The sequence below is a fragment of the Balaenoptera physalus genome (genome assembly GCF_965194825.1).
Source record: "Balaenoptera physalus genome assembly, chromosome: 9".
Classification (NCBI taxonomy): Eukaryota; Metazoa; Chordata; class Mammalia; order Artiodactyla; family Balaenopteridae; genus Balaenoptera; species Balaenoptera physalus.
This window is the reverse complement of record NC_138888.1, coordinates 68,451,395-68,468,439: the sequence shown is the minus strand read 5'-3', so window position 1 is coordinate 68,468,439 and position 17,045 is coordinate 68,451,395. Positions and strand designations below refer to the sequence as shown.

Sequence of the window (17,045 nt, the reverse complement as noted above, 5' to 3'; positions counted from 1 at the left end):
CTCAAATTACCCCTGTTCCGCCTCCCTGGGGCTCCGCCCCTCCCGAGGGAGGTGTCTCCAGTGTAAATGCCTCGGTAGGCCTGGAGTGTCTGGTGAGAAGGATTAAGTACCACATCTGAACACAGGGAGGAACAAAACACCTCCACTTCCTTTCAAGGTGTATTTTAAGCTGGTTACCTTTGACTGGGCTCCCTTGTTGGTGGGAGATCTTTATCTGAACAGGAATTCTTCTCCAGGAATATTCCCTGACCGAGCCCCACCCCCTCCAGCTGGGAGTTAGGCTCTTCCAAACGAGTAGCAGGGACTTTTCGTTCTGAACGCCCTTTATGATCACCTGAGAGTGTAATTTACGGGTCACCTGCTGGAACGGGAGTCACTCTGATGTTACCATGCAGCAGTTCTGCTGGAAATCGGGACCCGCAGGGCTCAACATGCCAGAACAAAGCAGCACCCAGACCGGAGCCCAGAGCTGTTGACAGTGAGGCCACTCTTTTGTGGTTGTTGCCTGGCTACGTCTCAAGGCCCTTTGCCATTCAGTTCCCTGGAAGTGAGTGGGCTCTAAGCCTCTTCCTCTCCCTGGTTGGATCAGGGAAATGTGCCCCCTGCAGGGTCCTGCACCCTCTCTCCCCTGGCGGTTCTCAGATGGCCCGTCCTGACCCCAGGGCAGGTTGGAGGGACCAGCACCTTTAAAGCATGCAACGAGGGATTCATAACCTCCGGCTGCACATTAGAATCACCTGGAACTTAAAAAACACCCACGCCAAGACCCCACCCTAGGCTGATGGAATCTGGGGGTGAAATTTGAGATCTTAAAAATATTTTCAGGTGACTCTAATGTGGAACAGCGTTGAAAACCGGTGGTTTATGTTAGTGGCTCTCAAAATGTGATTCTATACTAGCAGCATCTGCTTCTCCTGCGAACTTGTTAGAAATGCAAATTCTCAGCCTCCACCCCAGACCTACAAAATCAGAAACCCTGGAAGGGGGCCCAGATAGCTGTCTTTAACAAGCCTCTGCTGCCCAATAAAGCTTGAGGACCACTGGTTTAAGGCATAGTGTTAATGCACAAGCAAGCCAGTTTCATGTGACCTGTGAATGTAACTGCAAAAGCACCAGTAGAAAAGATGCAGTGGAAAAGACGGGGTAAAAACGATAATCCTTGTATGGGGTGGTAGAATCACAGATGATTTGCTTTCATTTTCCGAATTTTTAGTAATGTCATTGGATTGTTTATATACTCTTTTAAGATACAGGAAGTTCTGGGTTGAGGAGATGCAGTCTTTTAGTGTTTTGTACTGACAGCTGGGGACAAAAGCATCATGAGGAATGTACCGAGAGGAATGACTCCTGCTGGGACGGTCCCCACTGAGCAGGTTTCACCTGAGGGCCTGTAGCTGCTCTGGGGAGGATTATTCCGGCCCCTCCTCATCTCTCATCGGAATCACCTGGGGAGGATGTATAAAACCCCTGCTGCCTGCGCCCTATAGAGCACTGAGTCAGCAACTCTGGAGGAAGGCCTCAGGCATCAGGATGGGTGGACAGACATACAAACAGACCAACCTCCCCAGGCGATTCAGATGTACAGTGAGAATGGACAGCCTCTCTCCTCATCTGGAGATTCTGAGGAAACCAGGTAATTTGCAAGCACCCTCAGGGGTGATCATCTGGGAGCCGTGGGAGCGTCCTGAGAGTGGAGCCCTCTGCCAGGGGAGTGCCTCCGCCGACAGGAAGCAGGCAGCAGGGAGTGTGGTGGGCCAGAGCATATGGGCTGGGGTCAGGTGGCTTAGGGGTGAATCCAGACTCGAGTTACCTGCTGCGTGACATAGAACAAGTGACTGTCTCTCTATGCTGCAGTTTTCTCATCTGTAAAATGGGCTTAATAACGCTGCCTACCTCCTAGGGTCGTTGGGAGGACTGAATGAGCTAATACATGTAAAACTCTTAAGATGTGCCTACCATGCCGTAAGCGTCCCATAAATGTTAGCTGCTGCTGGCCCTTGCTCTCATCCTTGTTGCTATTGGTCTTGCTGGGCTCACCAGGGCCTGGGTTGAGTTGGGTTGAACTGGTCTTTGAACTGGGGCAGGGCCTAGGACAAACCAGTGCTTCAGAAACTTCTTCCTCTTATCATTCATGGTCCACAGTCTTTTCTCCTGTTCCCATGTCTTCCCCTGGCCGTTCCTAGGGGCGTGGAGGTGAGACCGGTTGTACCCTTGAGTTCAGGTCATTCAGAGGCCCCTCTAAGGATCAGTTTTTATTTGCCCCCTCACACTTAGGGTGGTTCCAGCCTTCTCCATTTGTCAGGCATGACCTTGGGGTACCCCTGTGTGCTGGGTGGGAGCAGCTACTCCCCTGAATGGCTCTACTTTTGTTGCTTTTCACTACAGAATGTTCTGGAAAAACAACCACATTTCTGGGTGGGTGGTGTGTGTTGTGTGTGAGGGGTTGTGTTAGGAGAGCCCAGGGGACAGGAGTGGACAGCTTCAGGGTCAATGGGAAACCAGTTACTACCGCCTTTGCTACTTGCTATAGTTGTACCAGATGCCAGAAAAGGAGCCAGACATACAAGGGGGACACTGACCCTGCTCAGAGGAGCCCCTGTGTCACTGTTGCAGCTGCTCAGATGCTCGTGAAGCCCCCAGGATGCCTACACCTCCTCTGAGGGGTTCAGACATCCCCGAACCTGGAGGCTGCAGCCCGCCGGGCCCACCTTGTCTCTGGTCAAGCGTGGAACTGTGGAACTTGCTCCAGTGACCTTGGGAGGCCCGGCCTGCCCTGTGGTTGAGGAGCGCCGGGATTGGTTTGACCCTGCAACACCGCCGAGTCCGCTTGCCGCCTCATTCACGGAAGGGGCAGTCCCGCCCTCGGGGAGATCACGGCCTAGTGGGAAGGGCCCTCAGAACAGGACTGGTGGTTCCCTGAGGGGAGCCGAAGTGCTGTGGGTGTGGAGAAGGCAGCTGGGAACGTTTCTTCTCGCAGAACTGGAGAAGGATGTTCTCAGTAAAGAAGCCCCTTCCAGAGAGACGTGGAGACTTTGGGACCTTGTATTTCAAAAATGGCAGTGGGTGAGTGGAGCAGAGCTGGCTGGTAGGGACCCTCCAGCGAGGGCCCCCCTGGCTGTCCAGGTGACCCGAGATCCAAGTCTTCTCCCAGGTCTGTGCCATTGAAAGGATCTCACTTGTCTCCGAGGCAACGGTGCAGGGGTGTCAGGGAGGAGAGGCAGCAGTTGGGGTGTCTTCAGGGGCGAGGCTGGGGACAGTTGGAGGGAAGGAAACCCATGATGGATGGTGGGCGTTACCTCACTTATCCTGTGTGAAGCCTCCGGGGTGGGTAGCGGAGACGTGCCTCTTTCACAGATGAGGAAAGGGGCTTAGGAGAGTGGCCTGCACAAAATCACACAGGTGTTACTAGTCAGAGCCGGGATTTGAGCTGGGCTTGCCGGGCTCCGGTGCCTCTGGTCTCTCTCCTCTCCACAGAGGGCACTCTGCTGACCTTGGATGAGGAAGGCACCTCCAGTCCCGGGCCACCTTGTTAGTAATCTATAGTTTCTGAAGTGCCCTCCACACGTGACCTGGTTTGAACCACTTCGGTGTTTCCTTCTCTGGATCTTCTGATTTTTTGGTGTTCACTTGGGCAGACCCTTTTGCCTCCCTGGGCCTCAGCTTCCACACTGTAATATCTGGTTGCCGACAGGGATGTTCCTTGGGGCTCCCCTGACCTGTGGCACCAGCTACTCCTCGGCCTGTGGCCTCCTTCCCAGCCTCTCTCGGGGCAGCTCCTCCCCTCACGGTCTGCACTTTCCAGACGCTCAGAAGCTCTTGTGTCCCGCCATCCCGTCGGCCTTCCTCACGGCACACACATCTTTCTCCTCACAGATGCAGTGGGCTTCCCCTTGTTTCAGGATGCTCTAGAAGCCTTGTGAAGGTCACTGATCCAATGACCTGGACAAGGACGCAGGACAGGTGGAGCCCGGGGCCAGGCCCAGCGAGGGGAACCAGGCTATTGTCTCCATCTCATCAGCTGTGGACATTTCGTCGGAGGAGTCGAGGTTAAGCGGCCCGCACTGAGCACAGTTGCTGGCCAAGGCAGGTCACGCTTTCATCTCATCTCAGACGTTGCCTTTTTTTGAAGGCTTTTTATAGCCCACTTTCTTAGGGCAAACTTTGTTCTTAAGAATTCTAATTTTAAAGTGAGCTCTGACCTCTTTCTTTCCAGAATCATTCTGATGCTTTGATTGCATTTCACGGGTTGAAATTAAGATCCTTTATTGTCTGCTCTCTCTGTTTTCCTGCAAGGCTAGTTACCCACGGCAAACTGGCACTTGATCGAGATCATAAATGGGTTTATCCTGCTAGGATATCAATAAAGGCCTTTGGGAAGTTTTATCAAGATGCGAGAAAGGACTCAGGCTGTGTGAGACCCTTATTCCTCTGGGAGTGTTTCAGCACAGGTGGGGGCCGTGCATGGTTAAATGCTGTTTGGAGCTGGGGTGGGAACGTTTCTTCACCGTGAACTTGAGGGAGAAGGCAAAGGCAACATAATGGCTCCTTCAAAAGTTGGAGAATTAGGCGTTTGGCAAGGTCAGTTCTCTAGATGGAAACTGATTTACACTGAAGAGGATTATTCTGAGTGTGACCCTCAGTGTTACAGCTCAGGAGCCCGCTTGCAGGGAACGATCATCTCTATGACCCACCAGCAGGGCTGAGAAGCCCGCTCAGGTGCACCGGAGATGTGCACACACGTGTGTTCTGCCAGCCACTGGGAACAACCTGGAACCCATCAGTGGGAGAATGAGTGAATGATGTGACAATATTTTTTAAAAACTCAAGAATATAATGTTGGACCCCCCAAATTGCCAAACGACATTGTACAGTTTAATACCATTTATGTAAGGTTTGAAGACAAGCAAAACGATGTTCATCTATTGTGTATGGCTACAAACATGTAGTAAAGTGTAATAAAAGGCACAGGAATGACGAATCCCAAATTGAGCGGTTACCTCGGGGTTGAGGGGAAATGAGATCTGGGAGGGGTTCACGAGGAATGGCTACGGTTTCTCTAATTTTTTCTTAAAGTGATTGGTGGGTGTGTACATTTTAAAATATTCATATTTTTGAATGGCTGAAATACTTTGTAATTTTAAAATTTGTTTCTAAAGAGGGGAGAATGTGTTCTAATGGTTTGTCCATCAGTTTCAGTTTTGAGGAATTACTAACTAGACTTCTCCAGGGCTGATTAGCTTGACTCTTTGCTGCTCTCCCATCTCTTACCCCATCAGATTCACTGTGGCCACTTCACCATCCCTGACTATCAAACCAGTGGGGAAATAAGAGAGAACTTGAAAGCCCTCACTTTCCTACTTGCTGATTGGATGAGCGGGGAGTAGAAATTATGCACTAAGGGAAATCTTCACATTTTGAGCATATTTTGTTCCTTGATCACAGTGCCAATAGCCAAGGTTAACCAAGACAAACTTGAATTCCGGATGAATCCGTAAGGATCTCCTGCCAAACTGAACGGGGTGGGGCGGGGGTGGCGGGGAGCGCCACTGTGCACACCTTGCTCTAGGCTCCCCGCCCCCAGGGGAGAGCGCGTGACGTCTTGTTCTGAAATCAGTGTTTGCTCTGCATTAACAGCATGGCCGGACGCCCCTGCATCTTGCTGCCAATAAGGGCCACCTTTCTGTGGTCCAGATCTTGCTGAAGGCTGGCTGCGACCTCGATGTCCAGGACGATGTGAGTAGACGCCGTCATTCTATCGGGGCGTGGTTGTCGAGGGGGCTTGTCTGCCTAGAATCCCACAACATGTAACTAGCTATGAGGGGAGGGAGGGGGGCAGTAGGAGATGCTCTCCAGCACTTTGTAGCTTCATCTTGGTGGGAAGAACTTCCTCTTGAAGGTCTGCTGTGGGACCCATTCTCAGTAGCAAGGTTGAGTTTGGGAGTGTGAGCTGGTTTTCCCATCATGGTTCCTATCTAGTAGTAGTATTTCCTGTCTAGTATTACTCAAGTGCAGAGCCTCGAAGAGCATTTTGTCTGTGTCCTTTCTCGTGTGAAGGAGCACACCACACACACAGACACGCACGCACGAGTTATGGGCAAGGCTTGCTGGAAATGAGTCATTGACCAAACTTATAACTGGAGAAAAGGTGAGGCTTAAAAACTTAATTTTTTTATTTTCTCGCCTTGGTTTCTCTTACTCTGTATACATTCAGTTAAAAAGGACCTATTTAAAGAAACAACAGCACACTGATCTCACGGAATCTGAGGAAAAAGGAGGCCTCCAGAAAGAGTTCACTCTGGTGCTCTGCCATAATTGAAACTCAGTCTCTGAGTTTCTTTAGTCAAATGATCTAGAAAGAGATTCCAGTTGGCTCTTTTGGAGTCAAGAATCCATTCCTGAGTAAATCAGCAGTGGCTGGCATGGGCTCACCTAGTGCATAGGGTGGCCCTGTTGGGTCTTTGAAGGGGGTGAACTCTCTAAGAAGGGGATGTAGAAAAGATTATGTAAATTGCCGTCCAGTGAGCTATTAGGAAAATATCCTAATGATAATCTGATTGGAAGCTATTTTCAGAAACTTTCAATTCTGTTTCTAACTCTAATTTGTATAGTAGGACTCAAAAGGAGTACGGACTTTTGTGAGGAACACAGAATCTTGGAGAGTTAGTATTTATAAACCGCTTCCAGATTCACCTGTAATCTCTGTGGTTACAGAACATTATCAGATTTCAGACCCTCAGGTGGGCTAGGGTGTGGGTTACCAAAGTGCTTCGAGTTTTCTTTGAGTCTCTGTGTAATGTCCTAAAACTTGGCAAACACACAAGTTGAAAAGGACAGCATTCACAAAGAAATAACCAAATATGTCATATACACGGGCAGAAGTCTGTCAGTGTCATTCATAAATTTCTGGTTATATTTGGAACCTATTGAGTCATCAAGGATATTATTTTCAAAAGATGCTGATCTAGCTTTAAGCTGTTGATTTCTACCTTGGGTCACAATACTTTTTTCTTTCCTTGCACTGTAGCCATCATAACATACCTGATTATATCTTATCCTTACATGACAGGAGCAAAAATACAGGGAGAGAGAAGAGATTCTGACCACAGGAAACACAGGGCATTCAGTGCTTGGTGCAAATATGTCAGACTGCATCTGGTTTTCTCTGCATAATTGAAGCCCTTGCTTGCCACGGTGGCAAGGCTGCAGTACCAGGCATGCTAACCCATCCTGACCCAACACTCCTGTCTCAGGTCCTGAGCTGCAAGTATCACTGTGTTCTCCTGAAGCAAAAGCCATGCTGACTTTCTAGAACTACTGCTGTTTATATCAGGCAAGATAGGAAGTAAAATAGTCAGGAGCCAGGGCAGCCAAAGGGGGACATGGCAGCAGAAGGAAAGCCAGCTCTACTTTTAGAGAGGAACTCTTTCACTTATTGAAATCTTTTTTTTTTTGCATCTTTCCCTTGCTCTAGACGATGCATACATTGCTTCTCCCAGGTAGCTTAAAACAAAACAAAACCAACAACAACAACAAAACAGTGTAGAAACAGCTGGGAATGGAGCAGGTAGAATTGATCTTTACTAGTTCTGAAGTAATGCATTTGCCAGAATATGGTTCATGTGTGTCTTCTATACATTTACTGTGCTTGTTGATCAGCCTTGAAACTCATGTAGGAATTCAAGGAAGAAAACTCTTTATGAGTGTTCTTTAAAGAAGCTGGTGGGAGATTAAGTATTGGAAAAAAATCATTTCAGAAGTTACCTGTCTTGGGTGATGGGTAGCAATAGAGAAGGTTAATGTTATGAAGAATTTACTCCTAACTTCGTGTTCTACAGATACTGTGCTTTATGTCATGGTAAAGACTGAGAATTAGTTGAAGAATGACCTCCAGTGCCCTGGAGTGGGATTATTATGAATTTGAACCTGTGGAAACCAGTTCTTTAGAATATGCAACTCCAGGGGCAAGTTCCCTCTTGCCTCCTGCCAACCCTGTCAACTCTCATTGGAGCTCTAAGGCCATCTCTGATTGGTCAATGAGCAATCACACGGCCCCCACCTCAGAAATAGTCCAGGACCCCGTGGCCACGGTAAAAGGCATGAAGGAAGAGAAAAATAAGAAAAACCAGAGAAGCAAGGCTAGGAAGAACCCTGGAAGATCAGAGGGAGAAAAAGAGGTCAGCAATTATTTTGTGCACCTACCCTGTCTTGAGCTTCCTTGCAACATGTCTGCCTGTGGCACCTGGGAGGGATTCCTCCTGAAGAAGGGGCATGGTTCACCCTTGCATGACTGGGGTTTCTCCCATGAGCTTGGCTTTGGAATCTGCCCACATTGTGCTCACTGTTTCTCACCGTGTAGGAGAGAACACTAAAAGTATTTCAGAACAAAGTTCTAGACCTCAGTGGTTGCAAACCTTTTGAAATCCCAAAGTAAGGAACACTGACATCTTAGAAAAATGGAGAGCTGGCAGTTCATGCACTTTGCAGACAGTTGCAGTCACATTGGAACACGATTTGCCTGTTCCAAACCAAAGTGCCAAACTGCAAGATTGCTGGGTCTTCAAGTTTCCAGCTTCAGCGTTTTCCTTCTGCTTCTTTGTAGTTAATCATTCAACAAATACTTCTCAGGTGCCTATACTTGCCAAGGCACTGGGCTCAATCACTTAGCTTGATGATGCCATATAGAGGCAGCCCATCCCACAGAAGCACCTGATCTTTTTTAAGGCCTGTCTTAAGGTTAATTGACTTCATAGGTTGTAAACAGCTCAGGGTGAGTGCAAAAAGCCTTGTCAATTTGAGTTCTGCCCCAGCCATGCTACCCCAAATTAGCTGGTTATCCACTGAACTGCACTGGGCCTTGGTTTTTTTAATCAATAAAATGAGAGAATTAGTATGCCACAGTGCTTGGAGCATAGTAGAGGATTAATAAATATTCGCTGAATAAATAATGAGTAAATTTTGTTGAGAGTGCCACACTTTTCCTAGCTTTTATTTTTTTTTCCTCCAAAGTTTCAGAATTTCATGGTTGATATTTAGATCATATAGAAATAAAGATTATGTCAAAGTTGCTGCTCGGGTCTGTTATAAGTATGTAGTGAGGATACATCTTGTTCTTTTCTGTGTCATATTTCAAAGAGGAAATATTTCAAAAGTAAGTTTTAGTTTTATAGGAGCAAGAGTTGATTCACAGGTAATTGACCCTGTTTCAATCAAGGGTCTCAGGTGTTTGCTTGTGTTGTGTTCTGGGAGAGAGTAGCTCTGAGCCCGAGGTGGTCTTTGGCTTATGTATTTCGTGTCTCTCAGCCTGTGATGCTCACCTTGGTAACTTCAGGGTGGCTGGTTTTTATGTACCAGAGAAAGCGTCTCACCCAGTCCTCCAAACCCACCCCACCTGGTGTGAGCAAAGCTAACGGTCCTGCTCAAGGACCACTCAGGGTGGGGAAAGGCTGGCTTTGGCCTTCACAGCCATGTATATCCGACACCTGAGGCAAGGACCCTGGCTTTGAGCGGGTCTGTGACTGAGGGGTGTGAAGATGGAGGGGAGGCTGTGGCCTGGAGACAGGCAGGGCCAGGAAAGGGGACACGCAGGAGACACCTGTGCCAGGTGCCTGAGGACCCTTTGTTCCCACCATAGCCTCACCCAGGTCGTCAGGTCTCCTTGCGCGTTTTGCTCGTCCCTCCGGAAATTGACTTTTAAGGGCTGAACTAGAAGTGAGATTCAGCTTCTTGCATTGAGCTAGAGTTTCACAAAGGAATGCTACCCCCAGGGAAGCAAGTACAGGAGATTCATGCTAAAAGCAAGTAATAAATACTGGTGACATTCTGGCTCCAAACTGCCTCAACTCATGATTTAGTGGCAGCCCGTGAAACACAATAAAGCATTTGACTTGAAGCCAGGCTGAGGTTAGACTGTGCCGTGACTTAGCAGCAAGAGTGGCCGACACGACCCACACTTTATGCACAACACGCACAGAATGGTTACATCTGGTTACGTAAAAGCGTTGTTCTGATTGGGCCAAGGAGTGCTAGTTAGAATGCCGGCAGCTTGTGGGAATAGTAAAAGGCCTCTAATGATTAGAAATCTGACTGAGTCGGTGTTTACCCTGAAGGAGGGGGCTGCAGCCTCACTTTTGTTGCTGAGAACAGGGCACCACATTTCTTATCAGGTCAGTAACAATAAATTGCACTTGGGGTCCGTTTTGGGAAAACCCATCACCATGCTGGTAGGGAAACAGGCAGTCTTGGAGATTCTTATAAAAGTTTTAAAAAGTTAAGACTGGGCAATTTTTCATGATTACTAAGTACACCTCACCTGGAAACACTTCCTAAGTTGTTGAAGACGATGTGTAATGGCTTCGCACACCTTGTGCAAACACTGACCCAGTGGCCACGTCCTGCTTTTGACTGCATGGCACACAGAAAGAAAGGGTCCTCTTTGAGTAAGGGGTCTTGGAAAGGTGGGTGAGAAGAAAACCAAGGCTAAAGCTAATTTGTAATGGGAATAATAGCTTAGGATGCCAAGGGGAGGGTTTGGTGACAGAATGCAGTGGAGAGTGGATGGAATCATGGTAATGGGAGAGTGGAGGTCCGGATCCATCACTGCAGAATGAACAGTGAGAAAAGCTTCTGAGACATGGACAGTCCCTTTCCTGGTATATTGGTACAGCTTAGACTTTTAATAAATAGCAGTTTTTCCTGATGCTAGAAATTATACGTGTAAAATGTTGGAAAGTATTAAAAAGTATAAGGAAGAAAATAAAAATCATTTCTCCTCATGGTTTTTTTTTGTTTTTTGTTTTTGTTTTGGCTGCTTTGGGTCTTCGTTGTTGTGTGCTGGCTTTCTCTAGTTGCGGTGTGCGGGCTTCTCATTGCGGTAGCTTCTCTTATTGCGGAGCATGGGCTCTAGGTGCGTGGGCTTCAGTAGTTGTGGCATGTGGGCTCAGTAGTTGTGGCACGCGGGCTCAGTAGTTGTGGCACGCGGGCTCAGTAGTTGTGGCTCGCGGGCTCTAGAGCGCAGGCTCAGTAGTTGTGGTGCACGGGCTTAATTGTTCCGTGGCATGTGGGATGTTCCCGGACCAGGGACTGAACCCATGTCCCCTGCATTGGCAGGTGGATTCTTAACCACTGCGCCACTAGGGAAGTCCCTCCCCTCATGGATTTTTAAAGGGAGATTTTAAAAAATTTTAAGAATGTGAATTTGGTTTTTAAATAGGATTAAGTGCTTTTTTATTGTCATAAACTATACATAACATAAAATTGACCATTTTAACCATTTTTAAGTGTACCGTTCATTGGCATTAAATACACTCACATTGTTAGGGAGGGACCTTGCCTCCTTTCACAGGTGAAGAACCTGAAGTCCAGCGAGGTGACAGGTGTCTCCCAAGGCTGTGCACGACGCACATCTCCTGACCCCCTTGTCTTGCGCCCCTTCCGTCCCACCAGGAGTTTTCCACACTGTTCACCCATCTCCCCATTCAAGCCTGCGCCCCAGGCTGGACTTGATTTCCTGAGTGCCTGTCAGAGATAAGATGTGCCCTCAGAGACTTCAGAACTCTCTCTTGTTACAGACTTGACTGTCTTACCTCTGGGATTTTAGTCCTTCTCTCAACTGCAATTAGGGGAAGAGTCAAGTTCCCTTTGGCGCCCTGACAGAGAAAAAAGGTCGGCAATCCCAGGAATCTGATCACAGAGAAAGGGGTCAAATGCAGCATAAATCAGCGAGGATGCTGTCATGAAACATCAGAAGAGGCTTCTTAGAGCTGTGCAGTGACAGCTTGAGTCCCTGGCGTCCTCAGATGTCCTAGCGTAACCCCTGCATTGCTCCAGGCCAGAGCCAGTCAATCAACAAGTACACCCGCCCTCCGGTCATGAGTGCCGCTAGCTGACAGAGCAGGCTAGTGAGTCCTCTGACCCTGGGGAACGGGAGGACTCAGCAGGGAGTAAAGATTGCAGGCATTGCTGGTTCCATTGCACAGCACACAGCCCAGCTCTCAGACCCACTCTTCACAGATGTGACAGTCACACCGCCGTCCCCTGGGGTGACCCTCATCCGGAGGTCGGCTCTGTGGCCCAGGGCTGTTCTGCAGTTGGCTTAGGGTTACCTCTGAGTTTGTGAACAGAATGACTCTTGCCGGCATGCACTGTCTACTAACTAGCCCACCAAGCCCGGCTGGCGCGCGGTGACGGGGATGTCCCTGTGTCGAGCGGAGGAGCGAGGGAGCGAGTGGGGAGGGGCCGGAGAGAGCTGACTGCTGTCCCTGTCTCCCCGCCACCCGCAGGGCGATCAGACCGCCTTGCACCGGGCCACGGTGGTGGGGAACACCGAGGTCATCGCGGCGCTCATCCAGGAGGGCTGTGCTCTGGACCGACAGGACAAGGTGAGGAGGGAGGTGGGATGGGTCAGCCTGAGGACCCGCTCTGGGACCTGCCGAGCTCGTGAGATGCTGTCATTCCCAAGTCGGCGCTCATGCCTTAACGTGAGGAAATCGGCCCAGGGTTCCTCCGAAAGAGTATCTGATATTGAATTTTTAAAAAGCTCATCCCTCTGTTCTGTGGCAGCAGTGGGCAACCACGTAAATATAAATGGTGAAGAAAACAAGTCTAGAATTAGTGACCTTTGGAGGCCTGGGTGGGGGAAGGGATGTGCCCCAGCCTCTCTCTGTTTCCTTTTTTTTTTTTTTTTAAGATAATGGAGTGAGTTAATTTATTTAAACTACACTGGAAGAAAAAATAAGAAAAATCAAGTCTTTAAAAAATCCCAATGACATATTAATCCAGTGTTTTTAAATTGTCAAACCGTCTTAAAACATGGGACTTTGCAATTAAGTGCAATCTGGCCTCTGTCCACTTTTTTTAAACAACCTTTTATTACAGTGTAACATACATATACAGAAAGGTGCACAACTAATACGTGTGCAGCTCAGTGAGTTTGCACTGCCTGAGCACATCTGTGTGAGCCCCCAGATCAAGAAGGAGGTCATTACCAGCACCCAGAAGTGCTCCCACCCGGGACCCCCTTCACTTTTCCTTCTGCTTCCTGCTTCCAGGCCACATATCCTGGCCTTTGGTACAGCCCTCGAGACCCTAGACTTCCCCTGTGGGTGTCAGCAATATCAGGCCCGTGGCTTACTGTGTTGAATGAATGTCTAAGCCGGAGCCTGGACGCAGCTGGACACTGTCCCTGCACTGCCCCCAGCTGACGGCCCTGCGCCTGGCCTGGAACAGCCGGGAGGGCGTTTCCATCTCTCCTCTCTGTGCCCCCGTCCCCTCACCCCTAATCCCAGGTCCCACCCCACGCAGTTCATTGCACTTAATGTGTCTTTTTTTAATAGTAAGTTAAGCAAATGCAAGCTATGTTTAATGGGTTGATTTCTATTGAAAAACCATCTATTGAGGACACTCGTTTACCTTATTTACAGATCACTGTCCTCAGTGTCTGCTCATTTGTTTGGGGCCCTGAGGCTTTTGGATTAAACTGGGAGAGATTAGATTTGGGGGAAGAAAAAGGAGCTGTGGAATCTACCTGTCTGCCCTTGGGGCCCTGGAACTTGTGAAGCTGGACTCTTCATTTGCCTGACCTTTGCAGGGTTCTCTCTGGGGCCGGAGCAGAGCAGAGGAGCCCTCAGGGGCGGTAGAGGTGGGGAGGAAGGGGCATCGTACCTCCTGATGCTACTTTCTGTTACACATGAGCTGTGCATGGGCCCTGGAGCCTTTCTCACCCTGGGTTCCTGGAGAGACTCAAGCCCTAATGCCTGAAGTCATGCATTGTAATACATCCTAAATCTCGAACGCATCTGGAATGGCACTTGTTAGATACCATTTCTAGGAGAGTGGAGAAACTGACCACTCAAATCACTGCCTGGGTCCTGTGGTTCAGGTGAGAAGCCCCGGCGGGGAAAGGCCCCTGCTTGTGCCCTAAAGTACCCTGTGCTCTGTTGACGACAGTGAGATGGACCAGGCTCGGCTGACGTGCTTTCTCCTGTGTGTGCTCTCCAGGACGGGAACACGGCACTGCACGAAGCGTCCTGGCACGGTTTCAGCCAGTCTGCCAAGCTGCTCGTTAAAGCGGGAGCCAACGTGCTTGCCAAGAACAAGGTGAGGCCCGGCAGGTGCTAGGTCCCCTCGGCCACAGGTGAGGACAGCCCGGCCTGCCTTCCCGGAGGGCGCCTCCTCTCGCTGAGCAGAGCGAGGGCTCAGGGCCGCGGAACCTGGTGGGAATTGAAAGCTTGCAGCTCCTCGGCGGGCGTGATGCACGGGGTCCACGTGGGGAGCAGGAGGACCTACCTGGGGCTCGGGCCTCCTGTGAGCGCTGCGGCTCTCCCTGCTTTCCCGTTGGTCTATGAGAGTGCGGTTTAGGGGGCCAGCCCTGTCCTGCGGGGACAGGAAAGGACAGCAGCCTCTCCTCTCTTTCGTTGTCCTCTGTCACCCCCCTCTCCTCCCTCTCTCTCCTGCCGTGCTCGTTATCAGTGTGTCCCCGGACTAGTTCGGAAGCCTCACGGCAGACTGACCCATCTGCCTGATCCCTTTGCATCCTGCTGCCCCTCCGCTCAGAAACTTCCCAGGAAAGCTCCTCAGCCCGGCGCTGTCTGGGGCCTCCCCAGAGTGGCCTCAGCCTCTGTTGCTGTTGTCTCTCTGGGAGAGCTTGGCGTGCACCTCCTGCACGGCGGTGTGGGCTCACCGTCCCCTCCCGCTGCCCCCGCCCTCAGGGGTACCCTGTTCCTTTCCGCCCGCTGACCTCCAGCCCAGTCCCCGCAGACCCATGGGGCGGTTTTTAGAGGGCTCTCTTGGACTGCACACAGCTCTGTGCTGTGTTGACTGGTGAAATGTTTCTCATGGTTCCCTCAGGGGCTGAAAGCTTGAGGAAAGCAGCAAGCCCTGCATCGTAACACCTCCGGTAATGCCTGGCTCACTGCCCGGCACGCTGGTGGCTCTCCATTTCTTCCAGGTGGTACATGTTCTGGAACATTATACCAACTCGAAGTAGGTGGTTTCCAATTAATGCATAGGGAGGCCTAAGCGGGGAGCCAGTAGTCTTTTGCAAGATACGTGATTTGTCTGTGACACAATTAGGGCTGTAAACCAGCCCTGGTGGGTCTCCACCACACTCCCTCCTGTCCCCTGCAGGGCCCCAAAAGTATCGTGTGGGAAGCCGTGCGTCCTCTCTCTAGATAAAGCAGCAGGGGCTGTTGGAAGCACAGGTGAGGTGCCATCCCATAAGAGGGACTTCCATTCTGCACCAGCCACAGCCTTTGGGGAAGCCTCTAGAGGTCCTTCTCTTTTTTTTTTCCCCCAGCTTTACTGAGGTATAATCGACACATAAAATGGTAAGATATTCAAAGTGTACAACGTGATGATTTGATAATTCCCAGGGGTTAATGAACACATTGATTACCTCACATATTTACCTTTTGTGTGTGTGTGAGAACATTTAAGTTCTCCAATTAGCAAGTTTCAATTATAGAAGACAGTGTTATCAGCTGCAGTCACCACATGATGCATTAGATCCTCAGGCCTTGTTCATCTTATAGCTGAAAGTTTATACCTTTTTACCAACCTCTGTGTATTTCCCCACACCCCAGCTTCTGGCAGCCAGAAGCTGTTTTTTCTACTCTCTGTTTCTACGAGTCCATCTTTTTTTCAGATTCCACATAGACGTGAAATCATACGGTATTTGTCTTTCTCTAACTTATTTCACTTGGTGTATTGCCCTAGGTTCACCCATGTTGTCGCAAATGACAGGATTTCTTTCTTTTTAAAGGCTGAATAATGTTCCATTGTATAAGAAAGGTGCTTACTCGGCAAAGTATAGCAGCCCTCGTCTGGGAGAGCAGTACTCACTACTCAGGGTGGGGAAAATGCCTGCTATGTATATCTACCTAGGTCACAGTTTTTTTTAATTTCAGGTTTTGACATTGCAGCCTTTTGCGCCTGACTTCTTTCACTTTGCACAGTGGTTTTGAGAGTCTTTTATATTGTTTCGTGTATGATTAGTTCATTCCTTTTTATTGCTGAGTAACGTTCCATTGTATAGATGTACCACCACCTGTATTCTAACCCATGTCTTTTCATTTTCTTCATCCAAATGCTTTTCAGCATAATTGATTTTTTTAATTGGCGAAGTAAATTTTGGCATATTTCTACAGCCATCAGATTTCTTTTATTGCAGTCATTTATTCAACACATTTAATGACTCCCACGAAGCCAGCAGCTTTGAGACAGCCTTCTCTGTGTGCACCGAGAATCATACCAAGCCGAGCCCTGAGCCTTGCCACAGGGAGCGGAGTGTTTAAAACACGGGCAGAGCCTTCATTTTGGAGGACTAAGCTAGCAGTGGTTCTCTACCCGGCTGCCCTTTAAAAGCTCCTAGGAAACTTTAAAAACACGGGGAGAGGGGAGAAAACCAAACCCACCTGATGACCAGGCCTGGGGTGACCAGCTGTACCGTTTTGCCCTGAGTCGGGGGGTGGGGTTTCCCAGCATGCCGGCCTTTCAGCGCCTACATCCGAGCGGCCTGGCCCCACCCCCTGGGGCGGGGCCATTAGAGTTGCGCCTGCGCACCGGTCTGTTTAAAGAGCCCCCCAGGTGATTCCAGCTTGCAGACGCGGGTTGATGACCAACGAGCTCCCGCAGTTCTCGGGCTTTAGAACTCACCAGGTTCCTGGAGGTAACAGCGAGGAAGGAAGACTCTGCCCAGGCTGGTTAGAGCTAAGGTGGTGAGAGGAGAGTGAGTGACCCAGCAGCACACAGTTTTCCTCTATTTTTAAAAACTCGTTCGTCTTTTCAAGGGGAAGGAATATAAACCATCCTTGAGTATGGGCAGAACAGTGCTGTGTGATCCAGAGAGGAGTAAAGCAGGCCAGGGAAAAGCCCTAAACAGGCAGGCTGACAGCTCTGAGCCCGCAGCTGCAGGCCTGACGCGGCTCTTAAGCTCAGCAGAACAAACATTGAGCTTATGTATTTAATCTCCTGAGTCCTTGCAGGCTGACACCAAATCACGTTGCCTGTTTCTCTTGTTGCTTTTCTAGGGGTTAGCAGCAGCCTTGCAG

General features: G+C 49.5%; 1 protein-coding gene across 6 annotated transcripts in view; it reads left to right on the top strand.

Moving 5' to 3' along the window:
* The window catches only part of ANKRD6 (ankyrin repeat domain 6), a gene marked incomplete at its 3' end in the record, with an annotated part of 202,261 nt that overhangs the window by 149,167 nt on the left and 36,049 nt on the right, over positions 1–17,045 (top strand). For 3 of the 6 annotated variants that reach the window (XM_082475783.1, XM_082475787.1, XM_082475785.1), the window contains exons 3-5: positions 5,635–5,733; positions 12,279–12,377; positions 13,996–14,094. In XM_082475783.1, the coding sequence (XP_082331909.1) occupies positions 5,635–5,733; positions 12,279–12,377; positions 13,996–14,094 (297 nt within the window). Of the gene's footprint in view, positions 1–5,634; positions 5,734–7,835; positions 8,175–8,195; positions 10,164–12,278; positions 12,378–13,995; positions 14,095–17,045 lie in introns of those variants that run through there. The other 3 variants (XM_082475784.1, XM_082475782.1, XM_082475786.1) reach the window with 2 other exon arrangements.